Source organism: Cebidichthys violaceus, unplaced genomic scaffold (genome assembly GCF_023349555.1).
Source record: "Cebidichthys violaceus isolate CVI_PGR_0920_01 unplaced genomic scaffold, fCebVio1.0.p SCAF_9, whole genome shotgun sequence".
NCBI lineage: Eukaryota > Metazoa > Chordata > Actinopteri > Perciformes > Stichaeidae > Cebidichthys > Cebidichthys violaceus.
Window position 1 is genome coordinate 4,529,216 of NW_027176975.1, and position 16,115 is coordinate 4,545,330.

Genomic DNA, 16,115 nt, shown 5'->3' on the forward strand with positions numbered 1-16,115 from the left:
AAGACAGGCACACACAGGCATGCAAACAAGCAGGAGCACACGCAAAAACATGTCTGTACACACACACACACACACCTGACAAACAACATACAGTGATTTAGTCATCCTGTGGCACCAGCGTCAGTGTTCGATGCATGTAAACAGGTTACTGTGGTTGGCTGAGCCGGGCTGCCTGACAGAAGCTACAAAGACCATGGGAATATCAATTGATTCATTTCATATTCCTCGTCAGCTCGCCCGAGATGACAGCATGAAAGCTGCTGCCAGCGAGAGTGATCCCTCTCTGGCTTTTTTTCTGACACGGCTGTGTGATGGAGATCTGAACGGCCCCGACGCCGATACGCCGACCGACGCTCGCCTTCAAGCTCGCAGCGGCGCGTCCCGTAACAATCCCCGACGACACACTTTCGGAGACAAAAGTGCAGCTGCACAAAAAAAAAAAAAAAAAAAAAAAAAAAAAATCCTGGGTCAGGATGCAAAACAAAAAAAAAGCAGAGGGAAGTGAATATACATTTCAAAAAACTAACTTTTATTAAAACAAAAAACAAAAAAACAAAAAAAATCAATTATTGACTCATTAACAAGATTATAAAACAGTGATTTAGTTACATAAATAAATTGATATCGGTGTATCAAATCTTAATTTCATAAGCATGTATACATGGGTCATTGTAATAAATAAAATGGGAGAGCAAAAGATTCCTACACAAACAAACAAACAAACAAAAAAAAAAAGAAGAAAAAAAAAAAAACAGCTAGAAAGACTCAGAGGAAATTGTTTCTGAAGAGAACAAGAGACACTGGACAACGTATTTTTTCACCAAACACACGTGAGGAATTGCTTTGTTAAAGCATGAGTTACACAGCCATTCACTTACTAATTAAGGACACTAAAGCTGGGACCAAGGTGGGTCGTCTCTCACCTCTTAGAACGCGTTTGGTTGTTAGATAGATCTCCTGTTTGGTTACTTTAAAGCGTTAAGACAAGGCAAGAGAAAAGGCTGCTTTTATCTTTAATGAACACAAGATAGAAAAGAGATGCACAGAGAAAAAAAAAAAAAGAAAAAGAAAAATCAGACGTATAAAAGAAGGTAAAAAAAAAAAGGCAAGTAATGATAGGACAGCTGAACATTGCAGAGGAGACACTGGAAGTGCTGCGGTGAATGAAAGGGAGATCTGAGGAGACTTGTTTCTTTAATCTCAGCTAGATAGAACCTGTGCATAATTATCAATACGAGTCTTGTTGAGTTACACAAGTTACTCTTGACAAGGGTTATATTAATGCAACATGAGGCAGACGTCAGCCAAGAGATGGCCTTAAATGCATGTAAGGCTGGACACATGATACATGATTTTGAACCAGATTCATCTCCAATTAGGTCCTGTATAAAGCACATTAACAGTTTTTTTTCCCCAGTAGGATCCTATGGGAAACTAGGCTAGTGCAACAGCTTACATGCATAATCAAGTCCTGTATTGTGTTTTCAAACGTGTATCGACCAACGGCCTCAAGTAGTCTACCTCCTCCCTCTTTCTACGCTCTAGTCAGCAGGAATGAACAACAATGTCTTTCTCCGCCATCCCCACTGTGTGACTCAACCTGCATTTCATGACGGGATCCAGCGTCTCAAGTACGAACACATGAGGCCTTGTGAGTCCAAAAAAAAGCAAGGTCAGTCTAGTCCTTCTGATATGTTCTGTTTTCAACAAAAGACCAAAAAAAACAATCAAATAAAAAAATAGAAGACAAAAGAGAGAAGGAGAGCCAGAGAGAGAGAGAAAGAGAGAAAGAAAGAGAGAGAGAGAGAGCAAACTACAGCGGCTTCAAGTATTTCACATTACATAGAATACTCTGTATAAATTAGTTAACATATACTTTCAGATCCTCCATATTCAGACATATACTATGGCATATATACAGAGTACAATAAATGCTCGCTCATGTCGTGTCACGTTTTTGTCTTTTTTTTTTTTCCTGTAGTCAGTCGATCATTTGTTCCGCCTTTTTCCTGTGTAGAGAAATCCCTGAGAACGTTCTGGTTGACAATTACTGAAGGTTCCACACAATGAACTTTAACAGTAGAGAGTCTAATTTCTATGATTCACATGCACAGAGGGAAATGACACTGGCCTGGTCTGAAAAATACCATACAATGGTGGCTGTTGGAGATGAGAGGGGACTGACACACTGACACATTTTCAAGGTCTGTTAGGGCCAATTTCTTTTTTTTTTTTGGGGGGGGGGGGGGGGGGGTTGGGGGTGTAAGTACCGATGCCGGGGCAGTGACGTGCAGCAGCGCCAAGCTCAGAAACACTTGGCGGGAATCTGACTCCACATCTCCTCGTAACCTTGGTCTCACCAGTGACTCTTCTGTTCCATTAAAACTGCCGGCTATCGTACAGTAGATGGTACATATCGTGATAGCAGGAACGGGAAAAAAGGAAAAAAAAGGGGAGCAGGTTCAATACCGTATCGTGAGGTAGTCGTCTCCCTCTGGGTATCTACTTCAACTATGGCGGGTATTTAGTTAAGAATCACAGCTGTACTACACTTCAGTAATGGAACAATAATACTCTATTATCTTTGCGTTAATGTGCCGTCGCCGTAGCGCCTGCGTACTGCCCTCTCGTCTAAAAACAGGTACTCGTTGTGGAGGCGGGGAGGATTACAACAATGACAACAACACGAGTTAGCTAAGAGCGTTGTTGTTGTTGTGTAATGGAGCTAGTGCCTGGGACCCAGAGAAAACTAATGGCTGCTCAAGTGCTGCTGCTGCTGCTGCTGCTGCTACTGCTGTGTCTAAAGAAATGCTGATGGCGGCTTTCTGTCAGTGCTAACCCAAGCTGTGCCGAGCCGAGCCGAGCCGAGCTAAGCTGTGCGGTGCTGCCCAGCGCCCACCGGTGAGGGCCTGGACAGAGGGAGGTGCTCTGTGTGGTTTAAAGCCTTAGATTCTCTTTGAGGATGCCGAGACATAGTTTTTTTTTTGTTTCTTCTTCTTCTTCTTCTTCTTCTTTTTTAATATTTTTCGTGAGCGCTATTGTAAAAGGGCTTCAGCCACTTGACAACATATAACTCAAATATACACTGGAAAAAGGGGGGGAAAAAAAGATGCTTTAAATCATAAAAATTAAAGAACCAAAAAAAAAAAAAAAAAAAAGCCATTTCACTTTTCATTTTCCTCTCGCACACATGTAGAGAAATACACACAACATTCACAACGTGACAAATTTCCTCTCTTCTGAAAAATAAAAACACTTCTGTACACATAGTAGTAATAATATTATTAATAATAATAATAGTAATAATGTTTATAACAATAACAACAGCAAGAACAATAATACCGCTTGTGGCTCTGTTGATTTTTTTGTCATCTTTTCCTTTCTCATTTTGCTTCATTCTACAAGTCACATCCCTCGTTTTACTCGTCTATTTTATACGTCCAAAAAGAAGTTCAAAAGGCAGACTCAAGTTAATAGAAAAGTACTAGAGTGGAGAGGGGAGATTTCGGCGAACCCCCCCCAGCCTCACCCTCAGCCGAACCTCTCCCTCACCAGCATCATTAGTTTCTTTTTGCCCTTGTAGATCTGTTTCAGGTTGTCTATGAACTGGGTGAACTGAATGTGTCCGTCGTGAGCCATCATGAATGTCTCCCGGGCCTTGCCCAGGAACTCTATGAACTCGCTGTAGTGGCGCGGGCTGATGTGTGTGAGCCGCGAGTGTGTGGTGTTGATGTACGCCCCGATGGTTGCGTCCAGCAGCTGCCTGAGCGGCGCCTTGTCCAGGGACATTAGCTTCCCAGAGTTCCTGCGGCTGTGCAGCGCCGACACCAAGCCCGGCGTGGTCAGCGTGCACCGCCGCAAAATGTCAGAGAGCACGGTGGCGCACTTCACGCTCTTGACCACCAGGGGGATGACGGCGGCGAGCTCGTTCTTGCCCAGCGAGTGGCTGAGCGCGCAGGCCCAGAGCACGTCGTTGATGGCCGGGTGCGTGTCCTGGTTGTAACTGAGGTTCAGGTGGGCCATGGCTAACGTCGCCAGCTTGTACGCCCGCATGGGGTAACCGCGGTGCTCCATGTAGCGCGCTATAGTGAACAGCTGCGTGTAGCTCATCCCCGTCGCCGCCGCGTCCAGTACAATCTGGTAGGCTGTCTCGAAGGCAATGTGGTCCTTTTCACAGAGTGTAAGAGCGGAGAGGGCGCAGTTCTGGGGGTCCTTCATGGCACATTGCAGGGCGAGGGTGCGGGCGGACGACGCCAGGTTCTCCTGCTGGTGGCAGTCCAGGTGGAGGCGTACGATGGTGCTGTTGGACATGACCGTGGTGGCCACGATACTGGTGGCTTCTGTGGGGGTGAAGAGGGTGAACCAGCTCTGCATGATGCTGTCCAGTGCGTACACACCTGGCAGACACAAAACGGGACAGAGTGAGGAGAAAATGGGGAGACGAAGTGATTAGATCGAGCGCGTCTTGAAGGAATCAAACAGAAACACAGAGGTGGCCAGGAACACTCACCCACTTCGGTGGCACACGTGACTAACCAGCGCACCATCTCTCTCCTCCTCCAGTTTAATGTGGACAGAGTTATTCTCATCACCTGAGGAAGACGGAGAAGAAAAGGGAGGACTGACAGGTGAGTTGGAGAGGAAACACTCGAAACAACATTAAACGTGGAACATCTACGGTATGGTTGAATGACTGCGAGGGCACAGATTGTATTATATTTTCAACAATCATTACACAGGGACTCGTTTCTCCGAGGTTGACTTGTCATCAAAGATACTCAAACCTTTGCTGAGTGACACGGCTGCTATGAGGATGACAGACCCTCAAGCGAACCATCAAACTAAAATACTTATATTATTAGGTATGGGGGGACATTACAAGGAATGTAGTCCAGGATTGGTTTCCTACAGCACTACAGGCTTGCTCGATGTCAAGGAATTTCTGTGTAAAATCCAAATAACAACAATCACCCTTTACAAAGTGCACAATCAAATTTAAAGAACGACTGCAATTGAAATGACGGAAAACAAGCTGTCAGTCGGCTTCAACCCTTTTTCCAACACTCGTACATTGTCAGAAAGCAAAAGGATACACAGTGTTGCATCTGTAATGGGACATGGTGGACATCTCACGGGAGTCTTCAGGCCCGGTGATCGCGCCGCATGTTCGAGATAACGGTCACGGAATACAGAGCCGTTTAACGGGAACAACGGCACCCTGTGGTGAACATACAGGTCCCTTACGATGTTCCAACATTCCAAGAGGATAACGCCACCACAAGCTTTTAAAATTTCATGAACACCAGAATAAAGTGCTTCCATGGACCCAGCAGATCTCAAACATTGTGGGAACGTGTGCAGTAGATTTCGTCCTCAAAAGCTGTAAACTTTGCTCGTACGAAAACGATCGAACATCTATAATTTCAAGAAAGTCAAAGGAGCTTCATAGCTCTTTCTAAGAGTAACAGTAGCCTCGTAGGGACCTGATTTGAGTAAAATATCCCGAACACACACGCACATAACAAAGGGATGCTATGGAAGTTTGTTTGGTTTTGGTTACCATTTGTCTTCAGAATCAAACGGCCATTCTGCTGAACCTTAAAATTAGCACAGCCTGCTGTACACACGCATACAAATTCACAAGCTGACCTGAAAGCCTCCTAAAAAAGGTGCCAAAAAAAAATATACAGCGACACCCATTTTGACAAACAACGTGGGCGTGTTCCCGTACCTGCAGTCCCAGCTCCAGAGAGACTTTGAGAAGCGTGATGTCAGGCAGGCTGTCCATCAGAGTGGCGATCTTGAACGCATCTTGTGCCAGTTTGAAGATATGAGACGAGGAGTGAATGTTTTTCTGGATGGACTCCAGGACTGTCTCCAGCTTGCGACTGTCACCTAGAAGGGATTCGAACAGAAGGAACGCTTCAGACTGTTGCTGATACTCATCTGAGAGCCTTCACTAACACAGAGTAAGTTAGCAGCATGGACTTTTTGTTGTTGTTGTTGTTGTTTACTTTGCGCAATATGTGTTTGTTCCTGTGTGTGTGTGTGTGTGTGTGTGTGTCTGCGAATATCTCCGCACCTTTGGCAGCGGTGAGCATGGTGGAGGCCAGCTCACACTGCTGAGACTCTATGTGGCTCAGGGTGAACCAGCGCGGGTAGCGGTTGGGCACCACGGACACGATGTGGTGGGGCCGTGACAGGTCACCGGACGAGGCCGTCGACTCCAACACCGGCAACCTGGCGGAGAGACACGGACACGCAAAAATTAGATCCACGCTCACGTTAAATGAGCATTCAGCAGAGCATGAAAAAGAATAACGTTGGGCATAGGAGAGACAAGAGTGGCAGAGAAATAAGAGTGAACGATAATCAGAGAGACACCAAAGGTCCACGAATCATCAAAATCCCGGTGAAATCAGACAGACAGAAACACTGTACAGACACAGAAAGTCTTCATTATGACGGTCGGAAAGTGACTTCAAAATGAAAATGGCTTTAGTGATCACAGGGGGATTACAGTTCGCCTATTCCTGCAATTTACTTCCAGCCTAGTATCTAATCACCTAGAAACTAAGGTATAATTAGTATTTTCTTCACTCTAATTGGTCATAATGAAGTCAGAGCCGTGCAACACCTGCTAGCGGATGAAGGGGCTCCACTAGTTTCTCTCTCTGTCTCTCTCATTATAATAATACTGACTGGGCCAAGTCTTCGCCAGCACCACCACCATTACCACTGTGGCCGGCTCATCTCCTATTCTGCTTCACTTCTCTTCCCTCCGCTCCCACCTCAGTTTCAAAGGTCTTCTTTCCTTCAGAAGACAGCTCAACCTGGCCTTCTCTCAGCCAATCACAAAGCTAATTGAGTCCATGGGGAAATTAAGGAATTCACCTTCCAGCCCCGTAAGGCTGGACACACATCAAACAAATACCGACACACATGAATGAAGAGTGCCAGCACACACACACACACACACACACACACACACACACACACACACACACACAAGCTCAGATAGACCCCCCCCCCCCCCCCCCCCACACACACACACACACACACACACACACACACACCTGCCCTTTTTGAAAACACATCAAAGCAGCCGGGTAAAAGCAATGTGATGCTAAATGCCAGTTTCAATTTCAGAGCAAAGTGCATGTGATATTGTTGCCACCCGAGTGAAGGCATGCGCAAAAAAACAGCCTCTTCTTCACTCGCTTTTGCCCAAGAGGGCACAAGCGGGGCTCAGAGAGAGAGAGAGAGAGAGAGAGAGAGAGAGAGAGAGAGAGAGAGAGAGAGAGAGAGAGAGAGAGAGAGAGAGAGCGGGAGGGAGGGAGGGAGGGAGGGTAACAAAAACCTGGTCGTGATGCGCGCGAGTGCGAACACCGACACTTGGTGTAAAACGGAGGTGTTCGGAAGCCGTGGCAACAGCCGGGTTCATTCCACAAACATCTAAAGAGCTGCTAAAAGCTTCCATCACACTGGGGCCTTCTGGAAGATTCCTGGTGTGTAGCAAAGCAAAAAAAAAAGAAAGAAAAAGAAAAGTTCCCTGGGTAAAGATGGAGGCCTCATCAACATTCCTGTCTTTGTTTGGTTTTCACCAGAGAGCCAGAGGCCTCCATTGGATAGGAGCTTGAGAGGCCTGAGGTTGCTATAAAAAAAAAAAAAAATAACCTCCTCTAAATGTTGGGGAGGAAAATCCATACCGGGCTATTGTTCCATGAGAAACAAGCAATATATACACATATATATATATATATATAAACGACGAAAGAAATCGTAGAAGCCGCTCCGAAGCATTGAAGCTAAGCACAAGTACAGAACATCGTGCTGTGGGTGCATTCCCATTGAGGAAGCTAGTAAACTACGGCAAAATGGTGAACGCTGGTTATAAACACGATCATCTTCTCCTCGCAATAACACTATACAAACTCTCAACTCAATGACAAGTGTGCTTAAAACATCAAATTAAACTCGTATGTCTTCACAGCACTGCCATGCCTGGGTATTATCAATGCTGTATGACACACTAACTGGAAGAGGCGATCGATCCCTTTGTGAGGCATTAAGGGGAGGGGGGGAGGGGGGGGTTCTGATGTCAAACGGGTCCTGTAGCACTGTAGCACCCTGTCACGTCTGAACGCAGCGCGGCAGAGCTCATCGTACCAGAAAACAGTCAAAGGTGACGACGTGGAGGGAGTCCGCAGGGGACCATGGAAGTGAAAAGCGAGGAAGGAAGAACGAGACGTTGATAAAAAGCAGTCGAAACTGATTTTACCGAAAATCCTGAGGCCCTCGGTGGGGGGGAGCTCTGGTCAGCATCACCACGACAACTGACCTCTCTGCCTCGTGCTCCTTTCCCCCTCTTGACTGTAAACACGCTTCACTTCTACAATCCATCAAGCCCACATCTATCAGCCAAGTGTCACATCCGCTGGAATACCTCCACTGTATACACAAGCCCAAAGTTGAAAACCCTTCATAACGCCTGACAGCAGGGATCAAGTCCCGCATGACCCAAAAAACGGAACCCCCTCATTTCAGCTCATCCCCTCTTGAGCGCGTCGGATGCTTGAAATGACGTCTGCGTCGGGTGAAGCATAGTTTTCTACACAGCAAATCAGGAAGTCCTCACTTTAGAGGAACTCGCACTTGCTTGAGTATTTCTACTTTTTGCTACACCTTCATTATATAAAACGCCACTACATTTCAGAGGGAAACTATAGTGTACTTTTATTAACCGTTTCATCTGTTTGCCAGCAATAGTTACTGGTTATTTGTCAGATAAGGGGTTCTATGCGAGACTACCCAAGTTTATGTGTTGCATTTAGCTTCACCTCAACCAGATGCTGCTTACATGTTAAGCATCAGTAATGATATATGAATAATAAGAAAAATTTAATACAGGATTTTTTACTTGTAAGGAGTATTTTTTACAGTGTTGTACGACTACTTTAACTTGGGACAATAATTAAAACATGGCCTCCACTACTGCAACAATGGATTCCCTGCATTTTAATATGATGTCTGGCTTTCTCAAATAATACAATTTGCATCTTAAAGGAATGAAAATATTCAAAAAAGTATTGTACTTGTACATGTTGTACTTGTACTTGTTGCTACACAGGTTGGCCTAACATAAAGAAGAAGACATGTCTGCTACCTGTGAGTGTCACTGGTTTGTCATTGGATCTGACTACAGTTACAATACGCAGCGCTGTAGATTCAAAGATTATGGATTAAGCAGAGGATCAAAGGTTGTGGAATGCAGAGAGGGTTTAGATTCATTAGCATTGGAAGACTCGTATCTCATATGGAAATCTCATATGAAAACAGACGGCAGGGATTTGCCTCTTTGGCTTCTAAAGAGTTGCAATAAGGACAGTCTCTGGAGAGGCAGCGACTTTCTTCTTCTTCTTCTCCTTCTTCTTCTTCTTCTTCTTCTTCTTCTTCTGTGGCTGCAGTAAAATTCTGGGCAGCGCGTGAACCAGTAGGCAGCTCCTCTGTTTTTGTGTTGGCCGCTCACACCAAGACCATCTCACAGCATATGCTGCTCTCACACGCTTTAATTAACTACGTGCACAAAACACACACACACACACACACACACACACACACACACACACACACACTTTAAAATACTGGATCTGCATTTGTGTATGGAGGCAGTCTGACTTCCTCGCGTTAAAAGAAGAAAAAAAAGAAAAAGCTGGTTTGAGAGCAACTGCGAAGGAGAAGACAAACAGAGAAAGCAAGTCGAAAAAAAGTGTGTGTGTGTGTGTGTGTGTGTGTGTGTGTAAATGAGCGAGAGAGACTTTCTCTCTCTCTCCTTGTATCAATGATAGTGTTATAATGGGTCCATTAAAATAGCCCTGGTTCCTTTACCTCCTCCTCTATATTTAACTGTCCGCCGTCCCGTGGGAGCGGGGAGGTATATGCTATCATATTACACTACGCTACATTACACACATTCATTATGTGCTGAGTAGACACCCCTGGTTCCCAGGAGCACCCATAAGTGGCCGTATTATTCTAAATCGCCGGTTTCACACCACAGGAGTGAGGATGGAGGAGGCGAGGGGAGGAAATGGGGAAGGTGAAGGGAAGTAGCGAGGCAGGGAGCGGAGCGGCTGACTCAGGGAAAACAGGTTTGGGACTCGGGTTTGGAGGGAAGTGGGACGGGGGGGGGGCGGGGGACGGGGGACACCCGGCGGTTGGACGCGCAACCTTGAAACCACACAGAAAGCCAACCGTGTTGTTGTGGGTTATTTCAACTCCTGACGCCTCCTAACTGGTTAACTGGAGGAAAGTGTGAATGACGCGTTTGTTGTCCTTTTGTTCCACATTTGTCCGACAGTGACACGCGATGGTACGAGCCAGAAAAAAAAAAAAGAAGAAAAGAAAAACGCACTTATCGTTCATTCACTAATCATTTGCCAGTTTCTCAGCGATGCACTCTGAGAAGCTTTGTAGAAACACAACAAACATCTTTCCCACACTGCCCTCTCCCTGTTGGCCCTGTGTGTGTGTGTGTGTGTGTGTGTGTGTGTGCGCTTCTTCCTCATTACAGCCACACTAATTACACTCTCATTAATGTAATTAATATTCACTGATCCAGCTCCCACTAGTCACAACATCAAAACACAGCAGCGCAGACTGATTAACACACATACACATGTACACATTGTCCACAGATGAATACACGCAGGAGCTTAATATAGAGAGATCACATGGAAAACACACAGTCAGACCCACAAACGGGGCAGACCCCCCCCCCCCCAACTAAACACACGGACGAGATGCTCCGTATTTTTACCATCCTCCGATAATAACCATGATTCAGCCACGATGACTGACTTTAAAGGTCGGGGAGAGCATGCAGTGGTCCGCTCAGGAACAGGAGAGATCACTCGTGTCTTTTTACTCTGAAGCTAGTTACTTTAGTCAAGTTTCAGAGTTGGAATCTGGACAAATCTGTAACGTGATCCTCCAGTTTCAGGTGGTTAAGAGTCAGATGATCACAATTTAAGAGTTTTCCGTAGTCATTGTTTTTTTAAAAGGCTCCATTAGCCCAAACTTGGGAGGATTTGCTTAATCCTGAAATCTGCGTCTCAATCTTCAAATAAAAATCAATAAATAGTGATTTGTAAGGTTTTGACAGGATGACAGCAAAACACACAAGTGCGCACACACACACACACACACACACACACACACACACACACACACACACACTTGGGACCTACCGCATGGCTCTCAGTGCAATTTTGTACGCCAGTTCAGCGTCGTGAGGTAGGAGAGAGGTGAAGAGATAGCGGGCGAAGGTGTGCATGGGAACACTCTCTCTGTGGACGATCTCTCCAAGGCCAGAGTACGGACCAGCTGCTCCACAAAGAAAGAAAACACAGAAAAAAAAAAGGGGGGGGGGTTGGTTGGTTTTAATGACGGAACAAAGAGGTGGAAGAAATTCACTAATAACACAATTATCTGTCTCCTCAGGTCAATTAATGTTATGGTATTGTGTTAAGGTTTATGGTATATAAACAGTACAACAGACAACAATGAACAAGGGAATTATTATTCTGTTGTGTATCGAGCTGTGTTTTTTTCCACAGCACACTGAGGAGTCACTTATCCCTCGCAGCCAGGAAGCGACAAAGCCACGCGGCATTAAGACAAACTGTGACGTCAAAAAACCATATGGTCCTGTGTGTGCAGACTGCGCCTCGCACTCCCTCCCTCCCTCCCTCCCTCTCATCCCCCCATCTCTTCCTGCACTTCCCCTCGTCTCTGGTGGGTTATTTTAAACCCCAACAGGCTCCTAAGCCACAGACCACATCACACAGTGGCGCGGCTGCAGCCTCCGGGGGCCCGCAGAGGCCTCAGAGCCTGGCGCTCTATTAGGGTCGGAGCCAGAGGTGGGTGGTCGCGCCGAGGCTGAGGCTGGGGTTAGGGTGGGGACTGGAGTGGAGTTTGACTGGGGCAGGGCCTCTTCAGGACATGCCACCTCCCCCCTCCTCCTCCTCCTCCTCCTCCTCCCCCCTTTCCCATAACCAAACCTCACTCTGCTCCAGCCCCAGTCCTGTAAATGTACACACTACTGTGTGTGCACGCATGTGTGTGCTGACACAATACCCCTGGTGTTACTGTGTAAAGAGCTCATTTTGGTCTGGCCCAGGGCAGCTCAGCCTCTATTTGCACCACAAAATGAAAGGATAATAAATAGTGAGACAGAGTCCAATGTGTTTTTTCCTGTTTTAGCAAGAATGTGTAGGCCCCTGTGCGTGGGAGGGAGAGAAAAGAAAGACAGAGGAAGGGTGTCTATGTGTGTCCGTATGTGTGGCGACTGCCGGGAGATGTAAATGAAATAAAAAAAAAGGGACAGTGAGGGTGAAATATTATCCGTTAGCTCCCTCACCCTCTAGCAGAAAGACGGCCTGTTTACGGAAGATTTTGACCAGGGAGTCGTCCAGCTCCACTTCCTGCAGCTTGGCCAATAGCTGCTCTTCGTTGCGACACACCTTCTCTTGAGCATACAGCCCGTCGGGCATCACCCGCTGCTGGCCCAAGCCAATCAGAGCCGTCTCCACCGCCAGCGCCACGTACGATTCGCCGTCGCCCAACAATCGCTGCACGGGCATCCGCTGGAGCTCCGCTCGACTTACAACGCTGGAGCAGTCTGCGGAGGGCAGAGAGAGAGAGAGCGAGAGAGAGAGAGAGAGAGAGAGAGAGAGAGAGAGAGAGAGAGAGAGAGAGAGAGGGGAACGTTAGATAGCTGAAACAGGGTTGGCATGAAGCGGTAGTCGAATGTCTGTGTTATTCTCTGAGGTTTCAGACACTAGATGAGTCCGTCCCGTATGGAAAACCACTGTGTCAGTCACATAACGGAGGTCTGAACCCAGCGACCATCCAAAATAAAGAGCAACGCCTGAGGAGCATTCCTCTGTTCAACCCTCTACCTCAGAGGAGAGGGCTATTTCTGTGAGCAGGGGAGGCAACGAGGGACAGAGCGATCGCTGAGCGTAGGAGAGGAGAATTGAAAAAAATAAAAGAGGAGGCATGATAAGAAGAGACTGAAGGTGAATCTGCACTTAAACTATGCCTTCATTTGCATTCTAATGCAAGTAGAGAACTATGAAAGACCTGAAACATACGTCTCATTATGCGGCTACATAGACTAAAAATGACTCGACGTCATCGCATATTAAAAATCAACCCCTGTTGATATAGAGCATGTTGAAAAATTCAAATTTTATAAACATCTGTGTATAAATATACAAATGTTCATGTACTTTGTCTGTCATGATTATAGCCCTGTTCATTTTGTATACCGCCATACTTTAAGTATTGCTTTCTGTGTGGTTGTTAGGTTGCCCTTGTATGTTATTATGCAGCACATGTCATATATATCATATACAAATCATACAGTACAAGTATGTGGTAATAAGGAAGCCCAGACAAAACATACAGCGTGATCTTTTTTGGCTTTGTGTTGGCTCAGAACGTATCGTTTCATGTGCTGCCATAAGACCAGAGCCGTATTCAAGTCCATGTGTTTGATTCAGTAAACGTAAAGTCATCAGCACCTGAGAGGTCTAAGCAGGTGTTGGAGCCCTCATCTCCCCCTCGTCCCGACTCTGTCAGGGTGCTGAACAGGGTGCCGATGGGATCCAGGGGGTGTCCCACCCAGCCCTCCATGTTGGTTATGGAGGTGTGGCCTTTGTGGAGCAACTCTGAGACGAGACAGAGCGAGACAAAGACACAGTTAAAGACACACATCGATGTCCTTCACCACACAGAACAAATGGAAAAAAAGCACGATAAAATAACCTATATCAAATGATAAGGAATACAAAAATAAATGAAAAGAAGGAAAAGACAGAGGTTATTTCTTTGCTACTGGCAATTAATTACTCTATATTCCAGAAATTGATGACTTGAAAACAAGATTTTTCTCCTTCTCCTTCTCTCTTTTCTTTCTTTCTTATTTTATTGTATGTATGGGAGGGATGAAGGATGGTGGTGTTTGTACGTACAGTAAGTGAGAACGGTTTGCTTGCTAATTTGAATTCTGACAACAACAACAACAACAACAACAACAAAAAACACTAGCTTCACCTTTCTTGTGTCGGCGGAAGTGCTCCAGCTGCCTCTGCTGTTGCCGCCGTAACGTGTTCACTACTGCGATGGCCAGTCGGAGGGCCTCTCTCGGGTAGCCGTGGGAGCGCAGGGCGTCCACCCTGGCGCAGGCCGTCGGGACGTGTTCTGAGAGAAAGACTGATTTTTAACTCAAATATTATCCCACTGGCTTCCGTACATTCTCGGTCCAGCTTACTGCGTGTAGAAATATGTGACAGGTGTGCTCACGGACACCTACGCGCGCGCGGACTCACCGTGCCACAGGGGCCAGCCGCGCGTGTCGAAGAGGGAGCCCTCCTGGTTGTCATGGTAACAGTAGTTGGCATAGAGGTCACTGGCGATAATGTGCTGGAGGTGTCGGTCCTGCCAGTGCAGGTCACAGGCCTCAATGGCCCGTGTGAACACAGTCCTGTGGGGGCGCATCTCTGCGGCGGAAGAAGAAGAAGAAGGAGAGGAAGGAGAAGAAGGAGAAGAAGGAGAAGAAGGAGAAGAAGGAGAAGAAGAAGAAGAAGAAGAAGAAGAAGAAGAAGAAGTGAGGAGGTGTGAGAAGATTCAGTTAGAACACCTTCGAGTGGGGAGAAAAAGGCAGGTATGGCCCACATGCTCGGTCGTTTGGTCGCTTTTTATTCTTAAATGTCTGAATATTTTAACATCCATTAATAAAATGTCGTTTTTCTTGACATTAGCATAATTACTATAAACAAACATAACCATCAGCGACAAGTTTGGCAGCCTGTACCGGCTTCTACACAAACGGGGCGTTTCAAATTGAGAGAGGCTGTTTTCTGCCCGAAAGCTTTGACAGTGAACATGATGAAAAATCACCTCCAACAGGTTGATCAGGTTTAGTGAAGCAAAAAGAAAAGCCAATGCGTTTGGGATGAACGGTGATGTTTACATGTCTACATGCCATGTAGCGCCTCTCCCCCCTGAGACAGGTTACAAAGTAAATATGTTGTTGACGGACGTACAGAAACTTGTCAATCTCTGACCTTGGTTGCCATGGGCACCCTGAGGCAGTGAGTGGGTGAGGTTGGGCAGCTCGTTGCCGTGGTTACCGTCCTCCCAGGGGCAGACGTCCACGCTGTTCCATCTGCGCAGCTGGCGCAGCCACGAGGACTTCTGCTCCGCTTTGCAGTGGGGGTTCAGTACGATGCACATCCACAGGGCACCTGGACACCCACACAAAAACACACACACACACACTTTAGTCAGCTGCCCTACTTCCCGGTGTGCGACAGTGACGTCAGCAGTAAGTCATAACAATGCAAGCAGGTGTGTATTTTGAGGTTTGAAAAAAAAAAAAAAAAATCCTAAATACAGTTATCATGCAGCAGAACGCTGGAGGCAGTTTTTCAAAGATGTGCAGCATTCGTAACATTGTTTCTTTTTCTTTCAGTGCACATTTTGTATGTCGCCGCCATCTTGCACTGGAATACTAAAAGTCTGTGAAAACAGAGAACTTAACTAGTCCTGAGGCAGCGCCGACTGCACACACATCATTTTGGAGTAAATTGGAACAAACAGAATATGAAAAGTGGCTTTGTCTCTGGGGATGCAAGCACATTCAGGGATTTTACTCTCAAGACGGCTGGAGATATGTACACTCTACAGCGTGTGTGTGTGTGTGTGTGTGTGTGTGTGTGTGTGTGTGTGTGTGTGTGTGTGTGTGTGTGCAGAGCCAGAGAGAGTTTTTGGGGTGGAAGGACAAAGACAAGGACAGAGACATAACATGAAGAGAGAAAAATAATACAAAAGAACAGAGGGAGAGCAGAGAAAAAAAAAGGGAAGTAGAAAATGAAATGGGAGCGGAGATGATTTGGACGAGGAGACATGGGTGAGGACAAGTGAATGAGGCCCGGCTTTGTGTCTGGTGGAGAGCAGTAGCTGCTGCTCAAAGAGGAGAAAGACAAAAGAGGGAGAGAGAGAGAGGGAAAGAGGGAAAGAGGGAGAGAGAGAGAGAGAGAGAGAGA

General features: G+C 46.3%; 1 protein-coding gene across 1 annotated transcript in view; it reads right to left on the bottom strand.

Moving 5' to 3' along the window:
• Nucleotides 1-508: 508 nt before the first annotated feature.
• Nucleotides 509-16,115, bottom strand: part of LOC137867608 (zinc finger SWIM domain-containing protein 6) — a 45,949-nt gene continuing 30,342 nt past the window's right edge. The window contains exons 5-14 of the mRNA XM_068704296.1: nucleotides 15,135-15,314; nucleotides 14,397-14,567; nucleotides 14,122-14,268; nucleotides 13,590-13,736; nucleotides 12,422-12,682; nucleotides 11,250-11,385; nucleotides 6,083-6,240; nucleotides 5,732-5,895; nucleotides 4,511-4,592; nucleotides 509-4,397 (exon numbers count right to left, since the gene is read on the bottom strand). Coding sequence (XP_068560397.1) covers nucleotides 3,532-4,397; nucleotides 4,511-4,592; nucleotides 5,732-5,895; nucleotides 6,083-6,240; nucleotides 11,250-11,385; nucleotides 12,422-12,682; nucleotides 13,590-13,736; nucleotides 14,122-14,268; nucleotides 14,397-14,567; nucleotides 15,135-15,314 — 2,312 coding nt within the window. The 3' untranslated portion in view covers nucleotides 509-3,531. The remainder of the gene's footprint in view (nucleotides 4,398-4,510; nucleotides 4,593-5,731; nucleotides 5,896-6,082; nucleotides 6,241-11,249; nucleotides 11,386-12,421; nucleotides 12,683-13,589; nucleotides 13,737-14,121; nucleotides 14,269-14,396; nucleotides 14,568-15,134; nucleotides 15,315-16,115) is intronic.